At 42.9% G+C, this 20,027-nt stretch overlaps 1 protein-coding gene and 1 pseudogene across 4 annotated transcripts in view; one reads left to right on the top strand and one right to left on the bottom strand.

Moving 5' to 3' along the window:
• The window catches only part of APTX (APRATAXIN-like protein), a 69,079-nt gene that overhangs the window by 32,369 nt on the left and 16,683 nt on the right, over nucleotides 1-20,027 (top strand). For 3 of the 4 annotated variants that reach the window (XM_087687711.1, XM_087687710.1, XM_087687709.1), the window contains exon 2: nucleotides 7,551-7,780. The exons of the other annotated variant lie outside the window; for it this stretch is intronic. In XM_087687711.1, coding sequence (XP_087543837.1) covers nucleotides 7,604-7,780 — 177 coding nt within the window. In that variant the 5' untranslated portion in view covers nucleotides 7,551-7,603. The remainder of the gene's footprint in view (nucleotides 1-7,550; nucleotides 7,781-20,027) is intronic. 4 annotated transcript variants of the gene reach the window in all.
• LOC148028951 (uncharacterized) lies at nucleotides 12,959-16,493 on the bottom strand (annotated as a pseudogene).

Genomic DNA, 20,027 nt, shown 5'->3' with positions numbered 1-20,027 from the left:
TTGGGGGTGGTTGAGGATTCGCCCTTGACAGCTTTTGATGCTGTGTTGATGGCCCTATACACTCAGGAGTGGATTGTTGATAGTGGTGTCTCGCGGCACATGACTTCTTCAGCAGGTTTTTCTCATTTGCGGCCTTTGCATGGCTAGATTCTCATTAGTGATAGTTTGTCTATTCCCATATAGGGCTAGGGCAACATGCATCTTATTCCAGATGGACATGGTGGTGCCCATGTATCCGAGGTACTTTATGTGCCGGCTTTGGGATATCATTTTCTCTTGGTGCACAAGATTTGTGTCCTCGGCCTTTTGGTTGAATTCGATTTGGATTCTTTTCGGATTCTTGATCGAGGATCGAGACAGGTTCTTTCTTCAGGATACGAGGAGAATAGAGTCTACAAGTTGCGGTCTTCTTCTGCCTTGACTTCTCTTCTTCTTACCTCTTAAACTTAGCCGAGCTTTGGTATGCTCGGTTTGGCCACCTCAATTATGATTACCTATGGAAGGCGTCTAAGGGCCAGTTTATTCGAGGTTTGGGGGATATTGTGGTGAGCTAGCAGCCTTGTATATTCTGCATCCGTGGGAAGGAGACTCGTGATGTTGTTCCCAGCAAGGCTTCGAGGCAGTCTTCCGCACCCTTGGAGCTTGTTTCTACTGATCTTTGTGGATCAGTGAGGATGGAGTCCCTTAGCGAGAGCTTGTATTTCATGCTAATTGTTGACGATTACAGCAAGATGACATGGGCCTATTTCTGGAAGCTCAAGTCGGAGGCTTTTTTCAACTTTAAGGAATGGTTGTTCTTTGAGGAGAACCAATCGGGGCGGAAGTTGAGGACATTACGATCAAATAAGGGTGGAGAATTTGTTTCTAATGAGTTTTTTCGTTTTTGTGCAGACTGTGGTATTCACAGGAGTTTACCAGTACAAACACCTCTCAGGAGAATGGCATCTTGAAGTGGAAGAATTGCAGTGTGATCGAGATGGCCCGTACCATGTTGGAGTATCGTTGGACACCTCAATGTCTTTGGGCTGAGGCTATGGCTACTGCAGTTCATATCCTTAAATGTTCCCCTACTTCTGCTGTTGTTGGTACGACTCCTTATGAGGCGTACTTTGGGTCAAAGCCAAATGTTTCTTATTTTAGGGTTTTTGGGTGTGATGCCTATGTTCACATCTCGAAGACACAACGTGACAAAGTTGAAGCGGCTTCCAAAAGACAGGTGTTTGTGGGCTATAGCTTGCAGTCTCAAGGCAACCGATTGTATGATCCTGTTAAGCGGAATGTCTACACGAGTTGTGGCATTTGGTTGGTGGAGGTTCCAGCCCTAGAGGGGGGTGAGGACCACCCTGTTCATGGAGATCCCAGTGATAGTTGGGCCTCAACGATTGTTCCTTTGGAGCCTATGTCTCTTGAGGACTCTTCTTTGGATGAGAAGTCTAGTTCCCAGCCATCGGATTCACCGATTGCTCCTCCGCTATTAGTGGACCTTCGAGAAACTTTAGCAGATAGAGAGAGACGCAGCGAGATGCGACCTCCTTGTTGGGCCAGTGACACACTTCGAGATTCAGGGATCGAGGGGGTCCCTGAGGAGTGGCAACTGCTGGATGGACCACGGAGGTCACGGAGGGACCAGGCACATTCTATGGAGCTTGTTTGCTCTAACTACTGTTTGATGTCCCGTGTTATGCAGGATAGAGAGCCTACCTCCGTGAAGAAGGCTTTATAGTGTGATCATTGGCGGAAAGTGATGGAAGCTGAGTTGGGAGGCTATTGAGCGGAATGGCACTTGGTACCTTGTGCCTCATTCCTCTCATAAGAAGGTGATTGGTGTCAAATGGGTCTTCAAGACCAAGTACCATAGTGATGGCTCTTTGGACAAGCACAAGGCCCACCTTGTTACTAAAGGTTTTGCTAAGTGACTAAGCATTGATTTCCATGATACTTTTGCCCCCACTGCTTGTATGGTGACGATTTGTGCTGTTCTTGCCTTGATTGGTCATAGGAGATGGCCCGTCTTTGAGTTGGTTGTGAAATCGGCCTTCTTGAACGATGATTTGAAGGAGAAGATCTATGTAGAGCAGCCTCCTGGCTTTGGATCCTCCGATGGGAAGGTTCACAGGTTGAAGAAGGCCTTGTATGGCCTGAAGCAGGCTTTGCGTGCTTGGAATGAGAATATTGATTTGTTCCTCCAAGCAAAGTTGGGCTATCAGTGCTCCAGGGCCAATCCGTAGCTTTATGTGCACACTTTAGAGGGTGGTCGTGTGTTTTTTGTTTTGTATGTTGATGACTTGATTATTACAGGTGACCATGCACAGAAGGTCGAAGAGACGAAGGCAGCCTTACATTAGAAGTTTGAGATGACGGATTTAGGACTTCTCCATTTCTTTTTGGGCACGAGATTTATCAGACTCAGAGCGGGATTTTCATCTCTCAGCAGAGATATGTACAGGAGCTCTTGATGACTTTTGAGATGGAGGATTGCTGGTCCATTTCTACTTATATGGATCCGAACTGGAAGGCCACTTCACACATTCTCCTTTGGCAGATGCTACCCGCTACCTTCAGCTGATTGGATCATTGATTTGGCTTCTCCACACATGGGTTGATCTATGTTTGATCTATGTTTGGCTGTAGGTCTCTTGGCTGGGTTCATGAGTGAACCTCAGCAAGTGCATTGGCAAGCTGCTTAGAGAATACTACGGTTTCTAAGGGGGACCTCTGATCTAGGGATTTACTATCTAGCAAGTACAGGTGATTCTGATCTTGTCCTTGCAGGTTGGAGTGATTTGGATTGGGCTGACGATGTGGACCACAGGTGGTCTACTACAGGCTATTGTTTTACATTGGGTGCAGGTGTTATTTGGGAGTAGGCCAAAGCAGCCCACGGTAGCCCTATCTGCAATTGAGGTGGAGCATCGGGCCGCTCTTCTACCACATGTGAGACTGTGTGGCCTCGGAGATTGTTGGAGGACCTTGGCTGCCCCCAGACTCGTCCTACTATTCTGCGGTGTGACAATGAGAGTTGCATTGCCTTGGCATGGAATCCCGTATTCCATGCTCGAACGAAGCACATAGAGATCGAGTATCACTTTGGCTTGCCCAAATGCAGAAGGAGGGAGGTTATAAGCGTTGCATACTGCAACCTTTGGAACCCCAAAGCACTGCCTCTGGTCATGTGAGAAGGGGCAGCTTGTGTGGAGAGGAGCATGCCGCATCCTTCGCCGTATAGCACCCAGCCTTGGGTGTATCTCATAGGGAGCTTTCTGCTGGCAAGTAGTCAGCCAGGGCCGTCACCTTTTGTATGAGGCTGGGATGCAGGACATGATATTTATGATCGAGGCAGGGTCGTGCGCAGTGGTCGGTCTGGAGGCTCTACCCATCCGCCAGGTACTGGAGCCCATAGCAGACCGCTCGGAGATATGGGAAATCATAGGAAGTCTTACTGGATGGCATATATGGAAGGCGCGGTGTCAGGAGGCTTTCGGTGGAGAGAGACTTTCAGCACATGTGACCTTAGCAGAGCTCTGGACCTCCATCATCCACTCCCTCTGCAGCCGATGGGATCAGAGTCCAAGGCTCGTCAGGAGCTCCGTGGTCACTTCATGTGTACTTGGGGCGGCCAGGGTTTGTTCTTCATGATGCAGGTAGGCAGCCCTAGTTGGTGATATAAAACAACCCCCCCCCCCCCCCCCCCCCCCCCCCCCCCACACAATCGCTTCTTGCCCCCATCCCCCCAGACCACCTTGAGAGGCTTGTATACATGATGTATTGGTGACTTTGCATCAGCTCCAGCTAGTTTGTTGAGCATGAGCATTCTGTTGTAATCAGTTTTTTGAGTAATATAATCAGCCACATTTTACTTGCAAAAAAAAAGCAGCAGTTTTCCAGCCGTGTAGTCATTTGAGAGAGTTTCGGTGTGTGGAGCAGGTTTGTTCATCTGTCAGTGCCACATCAGCAGCAGCCACGCAGGATGCAGTTGGACTGCCACGTGGCAGTTCAGTTGGACTGCTGTACTGTCGGCCAGATTTGCAGCACAGTCGGCTGCATGTAATGCAGCTGACCTGATAGTTTTTTTGGCATTTTTCAGTAGGCTATAAATAGCCTAACACCAACACACTCTTTCATTCATGCAGTTGCAGATTTTAGGGCAGAGATCGGGCAGATTGCAGCAGATTTCGAGGTGTCCAGCAGGAAGACATTGTTGAGGTCGAGATATGCAGACATATGGAGTGCGCCCGTGTACAGATCTGCATTCCTTTGTATTTAACATACTTTATACAGCAGATCTTCTTGTTCTTTTGGCTTTTTTCTCTCTCTCTTCTCTCTGTGTTCACCTTGCTCTCTCTCAGTCTTGGTCCCACGCTTCCGCGCCATTGCACTCTGACACCTTCCTCTAGATGATGATGCTTGAGCACCAAATGCAGTTGCCAGCTAGTAGGAGCTTGTGTTTTCAGCAAACACAGATGTTGATGGCCTCCTTTGCAATGTCCACGAACTTTGTGTCACTCTCGGATACCATGCTTAGATTTGGTGTGAGAGTGCGCAATGGAAGAGAAACACGAATACAGAGAGAAGTAGAAAGAGAGAGAAAGATAGGAAGCAGAAGATGAAGGAAAAATATTATATTGACTGAAAGAGAATTTTGATACAATTATGATGGACTGATGAGTTTGTGCACGCAGCCCAAAGCATTAGTAAGGGCACCAGATCAATCTAATGATGACGGTAGCACCGGAGACGGAGGAAGATGATGGAGTTACAGTGTACATTTGCCAAGGAAGGAAGATGATAATTTGAATGACTACCAAGTGGGGAATGGCTATAAATAGCCACACAACCCCTAAACTAGTCGACTGAAATCTGGAAATGCCATGAATGCTGGTCGACCAGCATTTAATGTTGTTCGTGGCATAATAAATGTCTAGAAAATGACAAATGGCAACCAAAAAATCCGATTGGCAAGGACAATGTCTGGCAGGTGTGGACAACCTGGGAAATGGAGAAATTGCTCTTGGAAAACACACTAAAACGCGACAAACAAAAGAAATGCACCCAGATAGCCACTCTAGAATGAGTAGCCTCCCCCATCAAAACACATGACAGACCTATCAGAGCTCCAAAACTCCTCATTTGACTCAGATTGAGGCTCATAGGCAGGAGACGACAAGGCATGCCAAACATGAGTGCTAACAGGAATGACTCAAATGGTGATTCCATATTACAGAGGAAAGCTGACTTCTCTTATGGCATGGTTGGGTTAGATCAATACCCAGCGGGTTTGTCTATGCGGGATATGGCCTTCCTTGATCTCCTGTACTGTGATACCTATTGTCCTTTGATACTTGACTTGGCATGGATCAAGGATCTTCTTGTTCTACAGGAGTGGAGTGATGCTCCTCACGCATATGTAGGCTAGAGGGAGATGATTGTGATAGGGCAATAGTTGGGCATGTTGATGCTTGAGATACATTCATATGATGGGTTGGATACTAATGGAGCTTTCTACATGCATCAACTTAGTTTGGTGAGTTCAAATCTTGGAGTTGTAATTGACTTCTAGGCCCATGATGGGCTGTTTGATAGAGAGTAGCCTTTGCTCCTAGTTTGAGCTCGCATGAGGGTCCACTTTAGTGATTTGGTTGAAGGCGGGGAATCCTTGTTCATGGTGTGCTTCTGCAGGGCATTAGTGCTAGACAAAGAGATTTAGCTATTTCCACTTTCTGTGATCGGGGTTTGAGTATGCTTGACCTTGACTCGGTGCTTATTCTTAAATGCCTTCTAGAGTGGGAGCCATGATCCAGAGCTAGAGTCTTGTAGTATCTCTAGTGGTGCATTCGAGTACTTTTAAGTGTCGTCTTCGAGCATCCTTTGTCATTTTTGTATGTACTATGGTGGTACAGGCTTCTGGCAAATCATTGCTATGGGACGTGGTGACGGTTCAGGGGCTTATTGTTCCCCATTGTTGTATATTTTATTGTGCTGACCACCCATGGTTTGAGAGAGGGTGTTAGTGATGTACATTTCATGGGTGTTCGGCATTTATTAGGCTTTGTATTGGCCGCCTTATGGGCATTTGGGCAGTCCATTTTGGGGCTAGCTCATTTGTCTTGGGTCTCTCCTCAGTGTCTATATATACTCCATTCCTGCATTCTTATAGTATTAGAGAGAGGGAGTCTGGAGGTATTACTGTGGTCAACACACGTGCCATTCACTTGTGTGGTTTGTAAAGTACATCTCTTGTATTGTGTTGTGGATTCCATTGCCTATTCATTCTTTGAGTTCTTGTGTTCTTGCAGTCTATTACAGCAGCATCTCTCGCTTCCATTGCTGCCCCTATTCTGACAAGTACACCTTCTGCCTTGTCTTAGATAGTCCACAATCAGCCACTATCAACCATGTCTAGTGCAACCATCATGAACTCTCCTCCTTGCTCCCTTTGATCCATGTGTATGCAGTCTGGCTCCATGCTCTTGTTGATGATCAGATGATGATGATGATGATTATGTTGACAAACAATCAATTGCAGATGACAACTGATCAACTGCAAATGTCTTACTTTAAGTAGGCCAAGCATAGATGCTTATCTGGCCACTAGTTCTGATCTATTGTTGTCAGAGTGCGAACATGTGGCCAATTTGCACGTCATCACATGACTCGTTTGACATGTGGCAGTTGCGGTCATTGACACTTCTGCCTGCCACATGATCATCCTGCTTGTGCCTTCATTGGTAGATTAATGGAAACCTTAATGTGGGTGGTGCCAAGGTCTATTACGTTGGGAGCAGCGCACTTTTCAAGGTACAATAACGGAATTTTCTCCTATTCTATTTCAAGGTGGAAACCTTAATGTGGGTGGTGCCAAGGTCTATTACTTGAGAAGCAGCACACTTTTGAAGGTGCAGTAATGGAATTTTCTCCTACTCTATTTCAAACTGAAAATGTGTTTCCAACCTTTGAGAATTAAAAATCTGAAAAGTTCAGGGAGAGAATGACTTGGTGGCACAATGGTTTACTGCCACTAGTGTGAGTCCCATGGTTGCACAAAATATCCATTACTCATTGAACCTTTTAAATGCCCTTTGTGTAAGCTATCCATTAACTATTCACATAGTTTATAATTTCAATAAACACAGCTGGACATCAATACCCTCCCTACAGAGGTCAATATCAAGCCATTGGGCATGTACATTGAAGGTAAATACAAGTGAAGGTGTTAGCAATATTCGTAGATGTGAAATCTATCTAATATTCATAATACAAATTGGAAAGTGTTTCAGCTGTAATGTTATTGTATCTGCATATGTAGTTTGTTGCAGAATTCATGGTTTTTGGTTCTTTCTGATAATATTGAAGAAAAGTTCACAAGATTTGTATGAACATTGGTTTCTTTTGTGATTTTTACAAGTATCATAGAATAGCCATCATATGCTAAGGGTTGTTTTTGGCTTTTTCAAGTGTTGAAGAATACATCACAAGTTACTTTGCAAGACCTTGTTCTCTTTTGCATTGTATATAGATGTTTGAAAATGTTTGCGATTGTTGGATTTATACAGAGGACCTAGGTGGTGATTTAACTAGTGGGGAGCAAAATCATGAAATACTGGACATGGATATTGATAAGTTTTCCTTGGACCACATCAAGCATCACATGGAAAGTGTTCCTATGATTGAAAGCTCAAAAAAGCTACTAGTAATTCTTGTGGGATTACCTGGTAGTGGCAAAAGCACATTTTGTGCTAAGATGTTACAAAGTCAATCTTCAAAGTGGAAACGGATATGTCAGGTATTTAAGTGGCACCAATCACACCTATTTCTTTATGTTTGTGCTTCTCATGATATTATCTTAGGCTAATAAATTGGCTCTCTAATTCATGCATGCCATCTACTTTGAGATCATGGGGCTTTTGTTCCAACATCTTAGGCCGACTGGCAGAGTTGATTACAGGTTAGCTTACATTGGGAGGGATACTATGGTGATTCACACATCCTTGTGGCTCTTGCCCTCTTCTAGGAGACTCTTGTGTAGAGGTCTTGCCCTAGGTGATGCTAGTTGTGGGTGGCCAGCATCTGATCTTGTGAATGTAGATATGTGGCTCTTGGCCTAAGACCAAGCTGTGGAGGGAATAGCAGCACCATGTGGTGATTGCTATGTGAGTGTGCTCTTCTCAAGAAAAGGAAAAGAGTGGGGGGTTGGCATCTTGACAGTGGAGTAGCACTTGAGGCCGGGAATTTCCAACAATAGTGGCAATAGAGAGAACATCCCACTCCTCACCTAGGTGAGTACACTTTTCACCATTTTTATTAATGCCTCTAGTTTTTTCTTCACACTGATTCAGCACACATATCATGGAAAGTGAAGCTGGAACATAGCCAATGCCATCAATCAATCAACAATGAGGTGTATCCATGCTCTATCCCTTAAATATGATGGCCTTATGATAATGTTGTGAGATCGCTCTCACTTTTGATCAGTTTAGTACCATGTTGGTAGAGGGGATGTGTTTGAAGGCTGGAAATGGAGGGAATGCTACATTCTTGACCACGGCCAAACCTGATGGTGAGAAGAAGGATAAAATAAAAAAGTTCAAGAGTAAGCGAGCTAAGAGAAGGTAGTGTTAGCACACTGGTGATACCTGCTGGTGATTTCCAGACTACAAGAAGTTCTGGATAGTTTGGCCTTGGTAAACTAGAACCTACAATATCCTCAACAACACCTATTTTTGCTCTTTTTGTTCCACTTGCAGCTTTCAAAACACCACTATGATGCTTTCAATTCCATGCACAACGCTCTAAAGCCCCTTGGCAAGCAGTACATGATGCATCATTTAAGTCCACAATGGATAGTTGGTTTCATTCAACTTGTCCTCGATAGCCAACATATAGAATACATCATTGTTGCCAGCCATGGCCATTGACTATAATTGATGCAAAAGTTGCCTCTATAGAGAAATATATGCACAAAAACAACCTGCACTATGTAGCATAGTACATAGGATATTGTAAGGACTTTTACTTTTGCTAAATTGACTATTGTTGAAAATTTTGCACAAAAGGACAAAATAGACCACACTATTGGCAATAGTGCAAATGGAGGTTGAAATGAACATGATTAAAAGATGCAAAGGTTTATCAAGCCTCATTCCAATTGGAAGAAATCAAGCAGAGGGTATTGATGGCTTTGCCCAAGAGGTTGAAGTTAGCAATCTAGATAGCTCATGTGTGAGTCTGAGGCCATGTGCATTTTATTATGGCTCTGACCAACATTAAATGTTGGCCAACTTGCTGCCATTTATGGTATATTTGTCCTATTTATATTGGGCTCTGTCCTCGGTGATAGGTTCTATGGAGAGGGAGCTGGTGCTAGTGCCTACGAGCCAGCGACTCACTGTTGTACGCGTCATTCTCATGTTCAGTATATGGATTTGATTTCTTGAGCATTGTTTTGAGTTCTCTTCTTTGCAATGTTCTTTTGTGTTTTTCTCTTTTGTCCTTGTGTTCCAGAGTTTATTATAGCATCTGTTTTTGCTTCCATTGCTACATCCACTTCTGACATCGTATTGGATTTGAAGATCAAGATTCCTGCTGTTGTTTTCTATTGTTTTAGGTCTGCGTTTTGGCTTTTCTACTGTTGATTGGACTTGTTTTTGATTGTGCGACTGATTTCCAGTCTGAGTGACCATCTTTTGCTAAATTTCGGCCCAATTTTTACTCTTTTTCTCAGCATTTTACAGTCTGCCATTTGGGTTTTGGGGAGAGCAAGTTGAGACGACCTATTTTTATGTAGGATGATTACATTTATTGCCAGCAACCACAGTAAACCATTTAATGAATCTCTTGTAATAAGAGCATAATCCCAAGGAACTTCCAACTTTATGAATGCTAGTCAATTCTAGCCATTCTACAATAGCCTTGACTTTTTTGGATCCATCCAAATTCCATCTTTGGATACAATATGGCCCAAGTAGCCATTCTACAATAGCCTTGACTTTTTTGGATCCATCCAAATCCCATCTTTGGATATAATATGTTCCAAGTAGTGAATCTCTTCTAGGAAAAATTCACTCTTTTTGCCATTCACATAAAGTTTGTGTTTGCGGAGTTCTTGAAACATTATTTTCAAGTGTTGCTTATGCTCTTTTTCAGTTTGAATGAATGAAAATGTCATCAAAGAAAGTACTTGTAAACTTTCGATATGCTCCAAAGATTCTTTTCATCATTCTATTAAAGGTTGTAGGAGCATTCGTAAAATCAAATGGTAGCGCAAGAAACTTATACAAACCAAAAACTGTTTTATGAATATCTTGAGAAGCAATCCTTATTTGATGGTAGCCACTCTTTAAGTTAATTTGGCTGAATACTTTGAATCAATCCAATCTATCCAAGATATCATCAATTCTCGGAATGGAAAACCTATTCCAAATTATGATTTTATTGAGGGCCTTGTAGTCCATACATATACGCCAAGATCCATATTTCTTCTTGACTAAGAGGATTGGAGAGCAAAAAGGTGTGGAACTGGGTCTTATTAGACTCTTCTCCAAGAGCTCGATCACTTGCTTCATAATATCCTCTTGTTATGTTAGACTCACATGATAGGGTGGCCTATTTGGAGGTGAGCTCTCAGGAGTGAGATCAATGTGGTGTTCTTTTGGCCTCTCTAGTGGTAACTCGTCAAGTAAAGCATCCGCAGAACAATCTTCATACTCATTTAAGAAACTCATTCGGTCCTTGTTTATATCTGAGATAGACTCTTTAGTTCTAGACTCTTTGTTAGAATCTTTGACAAAAATCAAATATGAGGAAATAGACTTTTTTATTGCTTCATAAATTTGTACATGGGATAAGATGGGAATAGAGTTTTCTTCCACTCCCACATCAAAAGATACATTTTTTTCTCTTGAAAGGGAATCTAAACTTATTTTGATTCCAATCAATAGCTGGATCTGTTCTTCTATGCCAAGATACTCCTAATACAAAATCACAATGACTAAGATCTCCCATGACAAAACTCTCATGAATTACATAATCTCCTATCTCAATTCGTAGTTTCCCAAGAATGGGAGTAACTTCAGACTCTATTCCTTGAAATGCAGTACTTGACATTTTTGGTGTTTCAAACCTCTCCTTTGGTAGATGTAGAGCTTCAACAATTTGGGGATGGATATAATGATGTGTAGCCTTTGTATCAAAATGAATGAGAACAGATTGATTAGCAATCTTATCTTAAGCCATAAAAAGCTTGCTTTTCTCTGGTGAAGTTTCATCCTGTTGTTGCAAGAATTCCTTAGGTACAACATTTACTTGAGGTGTCTTTTGGGGCTGGTTTTCCTTCTTTGCCTTATTAGGTGAGTGACTAGCCATGTGTCCTTGTTTTTCACAAGAGAAACATTGTCCTTCTCTTGTATATTTTGCTAACTTTTGATATGTTAGTTTCTTTTTGAATGGCAAAGGTGGTCTACCTCCATTCTTTTGCTTTGGTTCTTATTTATTTGACTTCTTTTGGTTAAACATCTCGGTCTTCTTCCTTTGTGGTTCTTCTTTTGAGGCTTTACCAAGCATCCATGGCATATACAGTCCTTCAACTTCTAAGGCTGTATCTTGGGCTGCTTCCAAAGTATCAGGCTTTGTCATCTTGACAGCTCGTTGTACTATCAGATGTAATCTATAGATAAACTTTCTCATCACCATATTGGAAAGAACTTCAATAAGAGATGTAAAGTTAAGAGAAACAGCTGCAAATGTGTTGATATATGTTTCAACATTGTCTTGTTTCAGCAAATCCCATTCTTGTCGCACATCGGCTTCAAAGGATGAAGGTTGAAACTTCTTGTTGAACATCTTAAACTCTTTCCAAGACTTGGGTTCCTTTTCCTCTTGAACAACTTTGAGCCATCAATTTAAAGCAACGTCCTTCGGATGCATTTTAGCCATCCTAATTTTCAATTTTTCTACATGATCTTCACTACTAAAAGTAGCATCAAACTGTGTAGTAAAAGATACAACTTTCTAAGAATCTCTCTTACTATAGAAAACACCAAACTTAACGCTTTTCTCTCCAAGTTTGAAGTCTCTTTTAGCATTGTTTTCCTTTACTAAAAGCATCTTTGGAGATTTAGCTACCATGAAAATGACCGGTTCTTTGACTTTCTCCTTGCCCTTCTCCACGGAGAGATTCTTGGGGACAAGAGAAAGCAGCTTGTGTATGATGAGACTTTGAAGTCATCGCTTGGGTGGATCCTCGAATGATAGGTGATGCGTTATCTTTCATAGACTTAGTTGCATAAATAACATTGATATGTTTTATGTTGAGATAGGTCTTCACAGTCGTAATACCATCTGTCTCAAGAGCCTTCTCAGTAAGGAAATCTTCAAAGACCTCCTCTTTAGCCCACACTTTAGCCATTCTCTTCATCAAAGCTTGAATTTTTGGATCGGCTTCCAACTCCTTGTATCTTTGTATCTTCATATAATCGGAGAAGCATACAAATACAAAGTGTTGGGAGCCTGTTCATCAAAATCCTCCTCTTTGCCTCTTGACATGGTGAGAAAGTTGGGGCCAAAGATCTTGTTACCTAGAAAAGTTCTTGCAAAGAAAAACTCCTTATTCTAATACCATTGTAAGCGTGGGGAAGAACGTGAGAATGAAAAAACTTTGAACTTAACCAACTCGACCAATTATCACTATGAAAATGAGAGAGAGAGAGAGAGAGAGAGAGAGAGAGAGAGAGAGAGAGAGAGATGAAATGACCTTTTACGAAAAAAAAGAGAGATGAAATGATATATTAATGTCTACAAAATGCCAAAATCCCCTATGAGACCATGAGTTACAATCATGTGTATGATGGTACAACTGTTTGGGCAAAATATGTAGCACAAAGCAAAATAAGAAAGGAAACTAACTATGGCTATGTGTAAAACATAGAGCTCTATCTAGTAACAATGAGCTCCAAATGGTACAATCTCATGTGGGTATGGAGGGCCTAGCTCTAGCCCGAGCAATAATCCCCTGTATCTACCTATGAAGGTGTCGTCGGTGTCGGTGTCGAGGCCTAGGACGTCTGGATCGGCTAAGTTGAACTGCTCGATCAATCAGTACTCCTTGTCTGTGTGGACTGTGGTGGCGAGAGAGGCTCTCGTATGGACTGTGGTTGTAATTGTATTGAAGTCTTTTGAGTCTCCTTTGCAATGAAGTTTGTGAGCTGCCTTTGTGAAGGGCCTCCGTGTCTTGGAGCAGCTGTACTCCTGAGGCTTATGTCACGAAGCCGTCATATCTCAAGAAGAAAGAGGCTAAGGCATTGCTGATCAATAAAATCCATGACTCTGGATAGTGGTCCAAATCTGTCTCTAAAGAGACAGTGGAAACGACCACGGACCTCATAATATGCTGGGCAGCGGCAGATATAATGATCCTCTGTCTTTGGCTCTAATTGGCATATCTGGCATATGCGCTTCTCTGGTGGGATGGATCTATATCTGCCAGTCTCAATCTCTAGTTGATGTGAGGAGGTGCGCAACTGAACAATAGTACATCTAATCCCATGGGAAAGGTGAGTGTCCATGTATCTCGGGCGAACAATAAATCCATCATCTGTAGTATGAAGGAAATGCTCGCGGTAGAAAGCCATCTTTATCCCTAGCTCCTGCCCTGGCATCAACCATGTCCGCCTGATATCTAACTGGGTAAGATGCATCCTGATGATCTTGCGAATCTCTAACCTGCTCAGATCAAGAGATAGTGCATTAAAGGAGTACTGGAAGGGAGGTAACTTGTCCATGCTAAAGCCATGCAGCGCAAACCAAGTTGACATCTGTGCATACCAACATGAAGTATCACCCTCTCTGGCAAGCTGCGTGGAGGACTCAAGGGCCAACTGTGCATATCTGTGTCTGGGTAAGTCCCATAGGCTATGTATGTATGTGACCAATCAGGTGAGGGCCTTTACCACAATCGGTGTAGTTGCTAGCTCGGCTCTGATGATCTCATGTGGCACTGAGGCCTTATATATGATCATCTTGGATATCATGGACACTAGGGGTTTCTCCATTGACTTCCATCCGTTATAAGTGTGCCCTGATCTGCTATGGTGGTCAAGATTGGGTCCCCCATATCTGTACTTCATAAAGTAGTGTGGATGTGACTAGTGTATCGAAGAGCCATAGCTTGGTGTGGGGTTCTTGGAATTGCACCTGCGAGCACATCCTCTCCAAACCACCTAGTACTGTGTATCCGCGAGTCAGTCTAGTGTCTGTTGCCTCTCGCATATGGGCCCTATGAATAAGATTCCCAGGTATGTATAAGAATCCACATTCTCCAGCTCCTCAGATCTATATGTGAATTTAGGTGTTGATCTCCTGACTCACTGTGGTGTAGTATTAAATACCATTACCTTGGTTTTACCAAGGTTCACTGAAAGCCCACTGTCCAAAGTATAGGAGTGTAAGGCATCCAAGCGTCTCTGTAGACCCTTTGGAGAGTGAGCTATCAATACAATGTCATTTGCATACAATAGGAGAGGTATCCAAGTGCCAGCTAGTGGAGCTCCTCTATCTCCTTCGTGTGAAATATAATCAGCAATCCCATCAATGTATAAGCCAAATAATGTCCGAGAGAGGGGGCATCCCTACTTCACCCAAATGGTGGAGTAAATAGGTGCTGAAAGGCCCTCAGGTGTTTGGACTCTGCCCACAACTCTCTCATACAGTACCAAAATACCCCAACTGAGCTCTTTCGGTACTCCCATGGCATGCAATCTATGTATCAGCCTGTCTCTCGGTATTGTGTCAAAGGCTTTGCAAAAGTCCACAAAGTAGCAATAGGTCCGTCGGCCATGGGCCCTTCCCTCCTCAATGATCGCTTTGAGTGTGAGGATGTGATCCAATGTGGAGAAGCCTCTCCTAAAGCCAGCTTGTCTCTGTGCTCTAAGACCCCACATCTCTGCCCACGTGCTTAACTCATGCTCAAGGATGGAAGCATATAACTTAGCCAATGTATGCCCAACCATGATAGTCTGATAGTTACTGGTTAGAGTAGGGTCTTCTGACTTGAGGATAGGCACAATAATGTTCGTGCTCTAGCTTTCTGGTAGGCCTTCACACATGGCTCTGTTAAACATGTAAGCTAGGAATCCTGCCACCAAATCTCTAGAGAGAGAGAGAAAGAAAGAAAGAAAGTTATATTAAGTCTACAAAAGGCCAAGTTGGCCTATGAGACCAAAAGGTTACATACAAAATGTCTGGGCAGTTTTCCAAGTCCCAGTAAAGCTACTATCTAGTGTTATGGTGAACTAGGTGAGTAGGTACAAAATTGTATATAGACTCGATACAATCTAGATGCACTTCAAGTGCACTGTGGAACTGCTCATGAAGCGTGGTCATCTTAAGATGTCCAGAATGGGCCTGTCTAGCATGGAGAGGTTGAAGCAGCAGGGTATGGCTTCCCGGTGTCGCTGTAGTATCCACTGTATCAGTAGGTGATGTCTCCTGCGAGGGCGTGGGCCTGCTGGGTGTGGGTGGTGAGCTCTGCTTCTCTCTATAGCTCTATCCAAGGTGACTCCTTGGGTGGGGCCACTGGTCGGTTAGCTGCAGTCCTCGTTGTAGAGGGGGTGGCCGAGGGTCTATAGAACTCTTGAAGTGTGCGTTGCTGTGTGTTCCTGGCTGTTTGGTCCCGGACCCGTAGAAGGTGGTCTCTATGTTGGTGTAGCTCCAGGAGGAAGAGCTCGATGCATTTCTGGTCAGGGAAGTCTAGTGTTTGGGAGGGTGGCCAAAATCCCTCCTTGAAGAGATAGTGGAAGTGGCCTCTGATCTTGTAGTACACTGGGCTTCTATATATGTAATGTTCTTTTGTCTCTAGCTCCAGCTGACGGAGTTGGCAGATCCTAACCTTTGGGGGGAGAGAGTCCGCTCCGTATCTGCCTGTCTCGATTCGTAGCTGGTGTGATGACGTACAGAGTTGCCCGATGGCACTTCGGACCCCATGGGACAGGAGTACATCCATGTATCTCGGGTGTATAATGAAGCCGTCATGTGTGAGGCGTAGGAGGTGCTCTCGGTAGAAGGCCGTCTTCTTCCCCAGATCCTCGGCTGGTAACACTCATGTCCTGGCTGTGTGTAGCTGAATAATATCAGCCCTGATGATGCAGTTCAACTCCTCTCGACTAATCTTCAGGTGGTGGCAGTCCAGACTATATTGTAGGGGTGGGAGGTGGTCCATGTATAGCCCATGCAGCTGCAGCCAGCAGGCTTGAGTACGAGCGTACCAGCATTCAGTGTCCCCTTGCGATGCAAGTTGTTTGGATGATTCTAGTGCGAGGCAGGAGTATCTATGTTGCGATAGGCTACAAAGCCTGTGCAAGAAGGTTAGCGCCATCTGGGATAGGGCCTTTGCCATTATAGGTGGTGCTTCCAATTTTGCCCTCACGATCTTGTGTGGTATTGATGGTTTACTTCTGATCAGGCAGGAGATCATCATCACCAGGGGGCGTTCCATGTGCTCCCATCCCTAGTATCTCTCCTCCCCTTCGGGCAGTGGCTGATCTTGTGTGGTTCGCCGTATATGGTAGAGGCTAGACCCCCATATCGGGACCCCATACAGAAGTGCTAGTCCCTCCTCTCCAAGTCTGTCCACATAATCTGATATCTCGTCGATGTAGAGCCCGAACAGGGTGGGGGAGAGGGGGACATCCTTGCTTTATCCCAATAGTGCTAATAATCTCCTCTGACAGCCCTCCCGGTGCTCGGACCTATCTAGTGACAGACTCGTGTAGAGCTAGGATTCCCTATCTCATCTCTGCCGGGACTTCAAGCACTTGCAGTCTCTGCATGAGTCTGGCTCGGGGAATTGTATCAAAGGTCTTGCGGAAGTCCACAAAGTAGGAATACATCCGCTTTCCCTGTGTCCTGTTCTCTTCAATGATGGCTCGGAGTGTGAGGATGTGGTCAAGTGTAGAGTAGCCTCTTCTAAAGCCGGCTTGCCCCCATGCCCGGTGTGTCTTCGCCCATTTGCTTAGCTCATGCTTCAGGATGGATCCGTAGAGCTTAGCCAGCACCGACCATGACCGTCCGGTAGTTTGTGGGAACCATGGGGTCTCCGGCCTTTAGGATTGGTACTATTGTATTAGCTAATCAATTGGATGGGAAGCCTTCACGTAGTACCCTGTTGAATAGGTGGACTAAGAGGGGAGCGATTGTATCTCTAGTGAATGAGAGGTTTCTGCTAATAGTCCCGCATGGTCTTGGGCTGCCGACCATTCTAGAGTCTGTCAATGGCATCACGGACCGTTTCGGTCTTGAAGAAGGTGGAGGCAGTTAGCTTGTCCTCTGGCGGCCGAGGTAGGGGGGTTGTCCCTTCGGCTTCCCCTTGTTGGAGGTGGAGGCGGGTTTCCTTGCATTCCTTATTGTACGAGAGAGAGAGAGAGAGAAGGCGATGCCATGTTGAGAGGGGAACCAGCCCGTGCTCCTTGACAGGAATTTATTGAAACAAACCACGGGCACCGAGTGCTTGAACTGTATACAAAAGGGTTGATTTGTTGTAATTCTGAAAACTAGGGTTGTGAAACCCTAATTTCTACAAACTCCAAGCAACAAACTAATACAAAAGGCTGATTTGCTGTAATTATGAAAATTAGGGTTTTGAAACCCTAATTTTTACAAACTCCAGGCAGCAAGCTGATTTTCTTCTTTAGTTCTTGGATTAGATTAAACTAAGTAGAAATTGCTTCTTGGATGAGAGATAGATAGGAGAGTACAAAGTATGTGGTTGAAATGTTAGCATGAGAGCTTATTCTAAATGAAGAGAAAGACCTCTAATGTATAGGTGTGGGGCTTGGGTGCTCAAAAGTGGAAAGTAGAGGCTACATCTTACTTTTCTAGAGAAAGGAGCTTGCAAACCTTCTACTCTAAAAATCTCTCAAATGGTTAAGAATTTGAGATAATTGCTAAAGACAAAAATTGTTTCTTACGAAATTTTGGAGCCTTTGATGCGAACAAATTTCCATTTGAGCAATATCTAAAAAGAGTAACCTCCTAAATTTTAGGAGTTGCCAAATTTAGCTTCTAGAGAGCTTCATTATATAGGTTCATTGTTTTATGGTTTGTTTTTCCGATCATGAGTATGTGGTTTCACTTTATGAAACCACTCATTATATGAGCTTTTAGTCAATATGACAATTTGAGTGTAAAACTCTTAGTCATTTAAGCTTTTTGGTCAATCTGACCTTCCAACTAAGCTTTTAATTTCTCTTGGGCATCTTGTCAATGGCGACCCAAGTATAATTATAGGGCATTTTGGCCATTGGCCACCCTTGAATGGAAATATAAACATTTAACCATATTTTGAAACACTTAAATAATACAAGTCGCCTTTCAAAGTACATGAGCATCAAATTTTGTTTGGAATCATTGAGCCAATATGCCTTGGTAACATTTGATATATAAAAGGTTTGCACGATGGCTCAATGAAATCCCAATTTCTAAGACTATGGCTTAGAAGAAATTCAATTTTAATCAGCCCAAAAGATTTATGTTTGCCATACAAGAATACAAGTACAAAACAATGTATCTATAGCCCAAAATCAGAACTCGACAAGCATAGAATAGTCTAATATTGAAACAATCCACATACATCAAAATACCGTGTCTAAGAGCACTATCAGCCCTCTAAAACATCACAAATTCCTTGATCTTCACGACAACATACATCCAAGAGTACCATGTAATTGTTAGATTCTTTAAGATAGCAATCTTATCCTAAGCTTGGCTGCAACTTGTTTCCACCATAACTTTCACATATGAACTCTAGATAGGGTCATCCAAGTACTCAAATCAAAGCAAATAGACACAAAAATTGTTTCTTACGAAATTTTGGAGCCTTTGATGCGAACAAATTTCCATTTGAGCAATATCTAAAAAGAGTAACCTCCTAAATTTTAGGAGTTGCCAAATTTAGCTTCTAGAGAGCTTCATTATATAGGTTCATTGTTTTATGGTTTGTTTTTCCGATCATGAGTATGTGGTTTCACTTTATGAAACCACTCATTATATGAGCTTTTAGTCAATATGACAATTTGAGTGTAAAACTCTTAGTCATTTAAGCTTTTTGGTCAATCTGACCTTCCAACTAAGCTTTTAATTTCTCTTGGGCATCTTGTCAATGGCGACCCAAGTATAATTATAGGGCATTTTGGCCATTGGCCACCCTTGAATGGAAATATAAACATTTAACCATATTTTGAAACACTTAAATAATACAAGTCGCCTTTCAAAGTACATGAGCATCAAATTTTGTTTGGAATCATTGAGCCAATATGCCTTGGTAACATTTGATATATAAAAGGTTTGCACGATGGCTCAATGAAATCCCAATTTCTAAGACTATGGCTTAGAAGAAATTCAATTTTAATCAGCCCAAAAGATTTATGTTTGCCATACAAGAATACAAGCACAAAACAATGTATCTATAGCCCAAAATCAGAACTCGACAAGCATAGAATAGTCTAATATTGAAACAATCCACATACATCAAAATACCGTGTCTAAGAGCACTATCAGCCCTCTAAAACATCACAAATTCCTTGATCTTCACGACAACATACATCCAAGAGTACCATGTAATTGTTAGATTCTTTAAGATAGCAATCTTATCCTAAGCTTGGCTGCAACTTGTTTCCACCATAACTTTCACATATGAACTCTAGATAGGGTCATCCAAGTACTCAAATCAAAGCAAATAGACACAAAAATTGTTTCTTACGAAATTTTGGAGCCTTTGATGCGAACAAATTTCCATTTGAGCAATATCTAAAAAGAGTAACCTCCTAAATTTTAGGAGTTGCCAAATTTAGCTTCTAGAGAGCTTCATTATATAGGTTCATTGTTTTATGGTTTGTTTTTCCGATCATGAGTATGTGGTTTCACTTTATGAAACCACTCATTATATGAGCTTTTAGTCAATATGACAATTTGAGTGTAAAACTCTTAGTCATTTAAGCTTTTTGGTCAATCTGACCTTCCAACTAAGCTTTTAATTTCTCTTG

This window comes from Lygodium microphyllum, chromosome 11 (genome assembly GCF_053477565.2).
Source record: "Lygodium microphyllum isolate KBCC chromosome 11, Lygodium_microphyllum_v1.1.10, whole genome shotgun sequence".
Lineage (NCBI taxonomy): Eukaryota > Viridiplantae > Streptophyta > Polypodiopsida > Schizaeales > Lygodiaceae > Lygodium > Lygodium microphyllum.
Note: the sequence above shows the minus strand (reverse complement) of the source record. Positions and strands in the feature narration are given on the sequence as shown.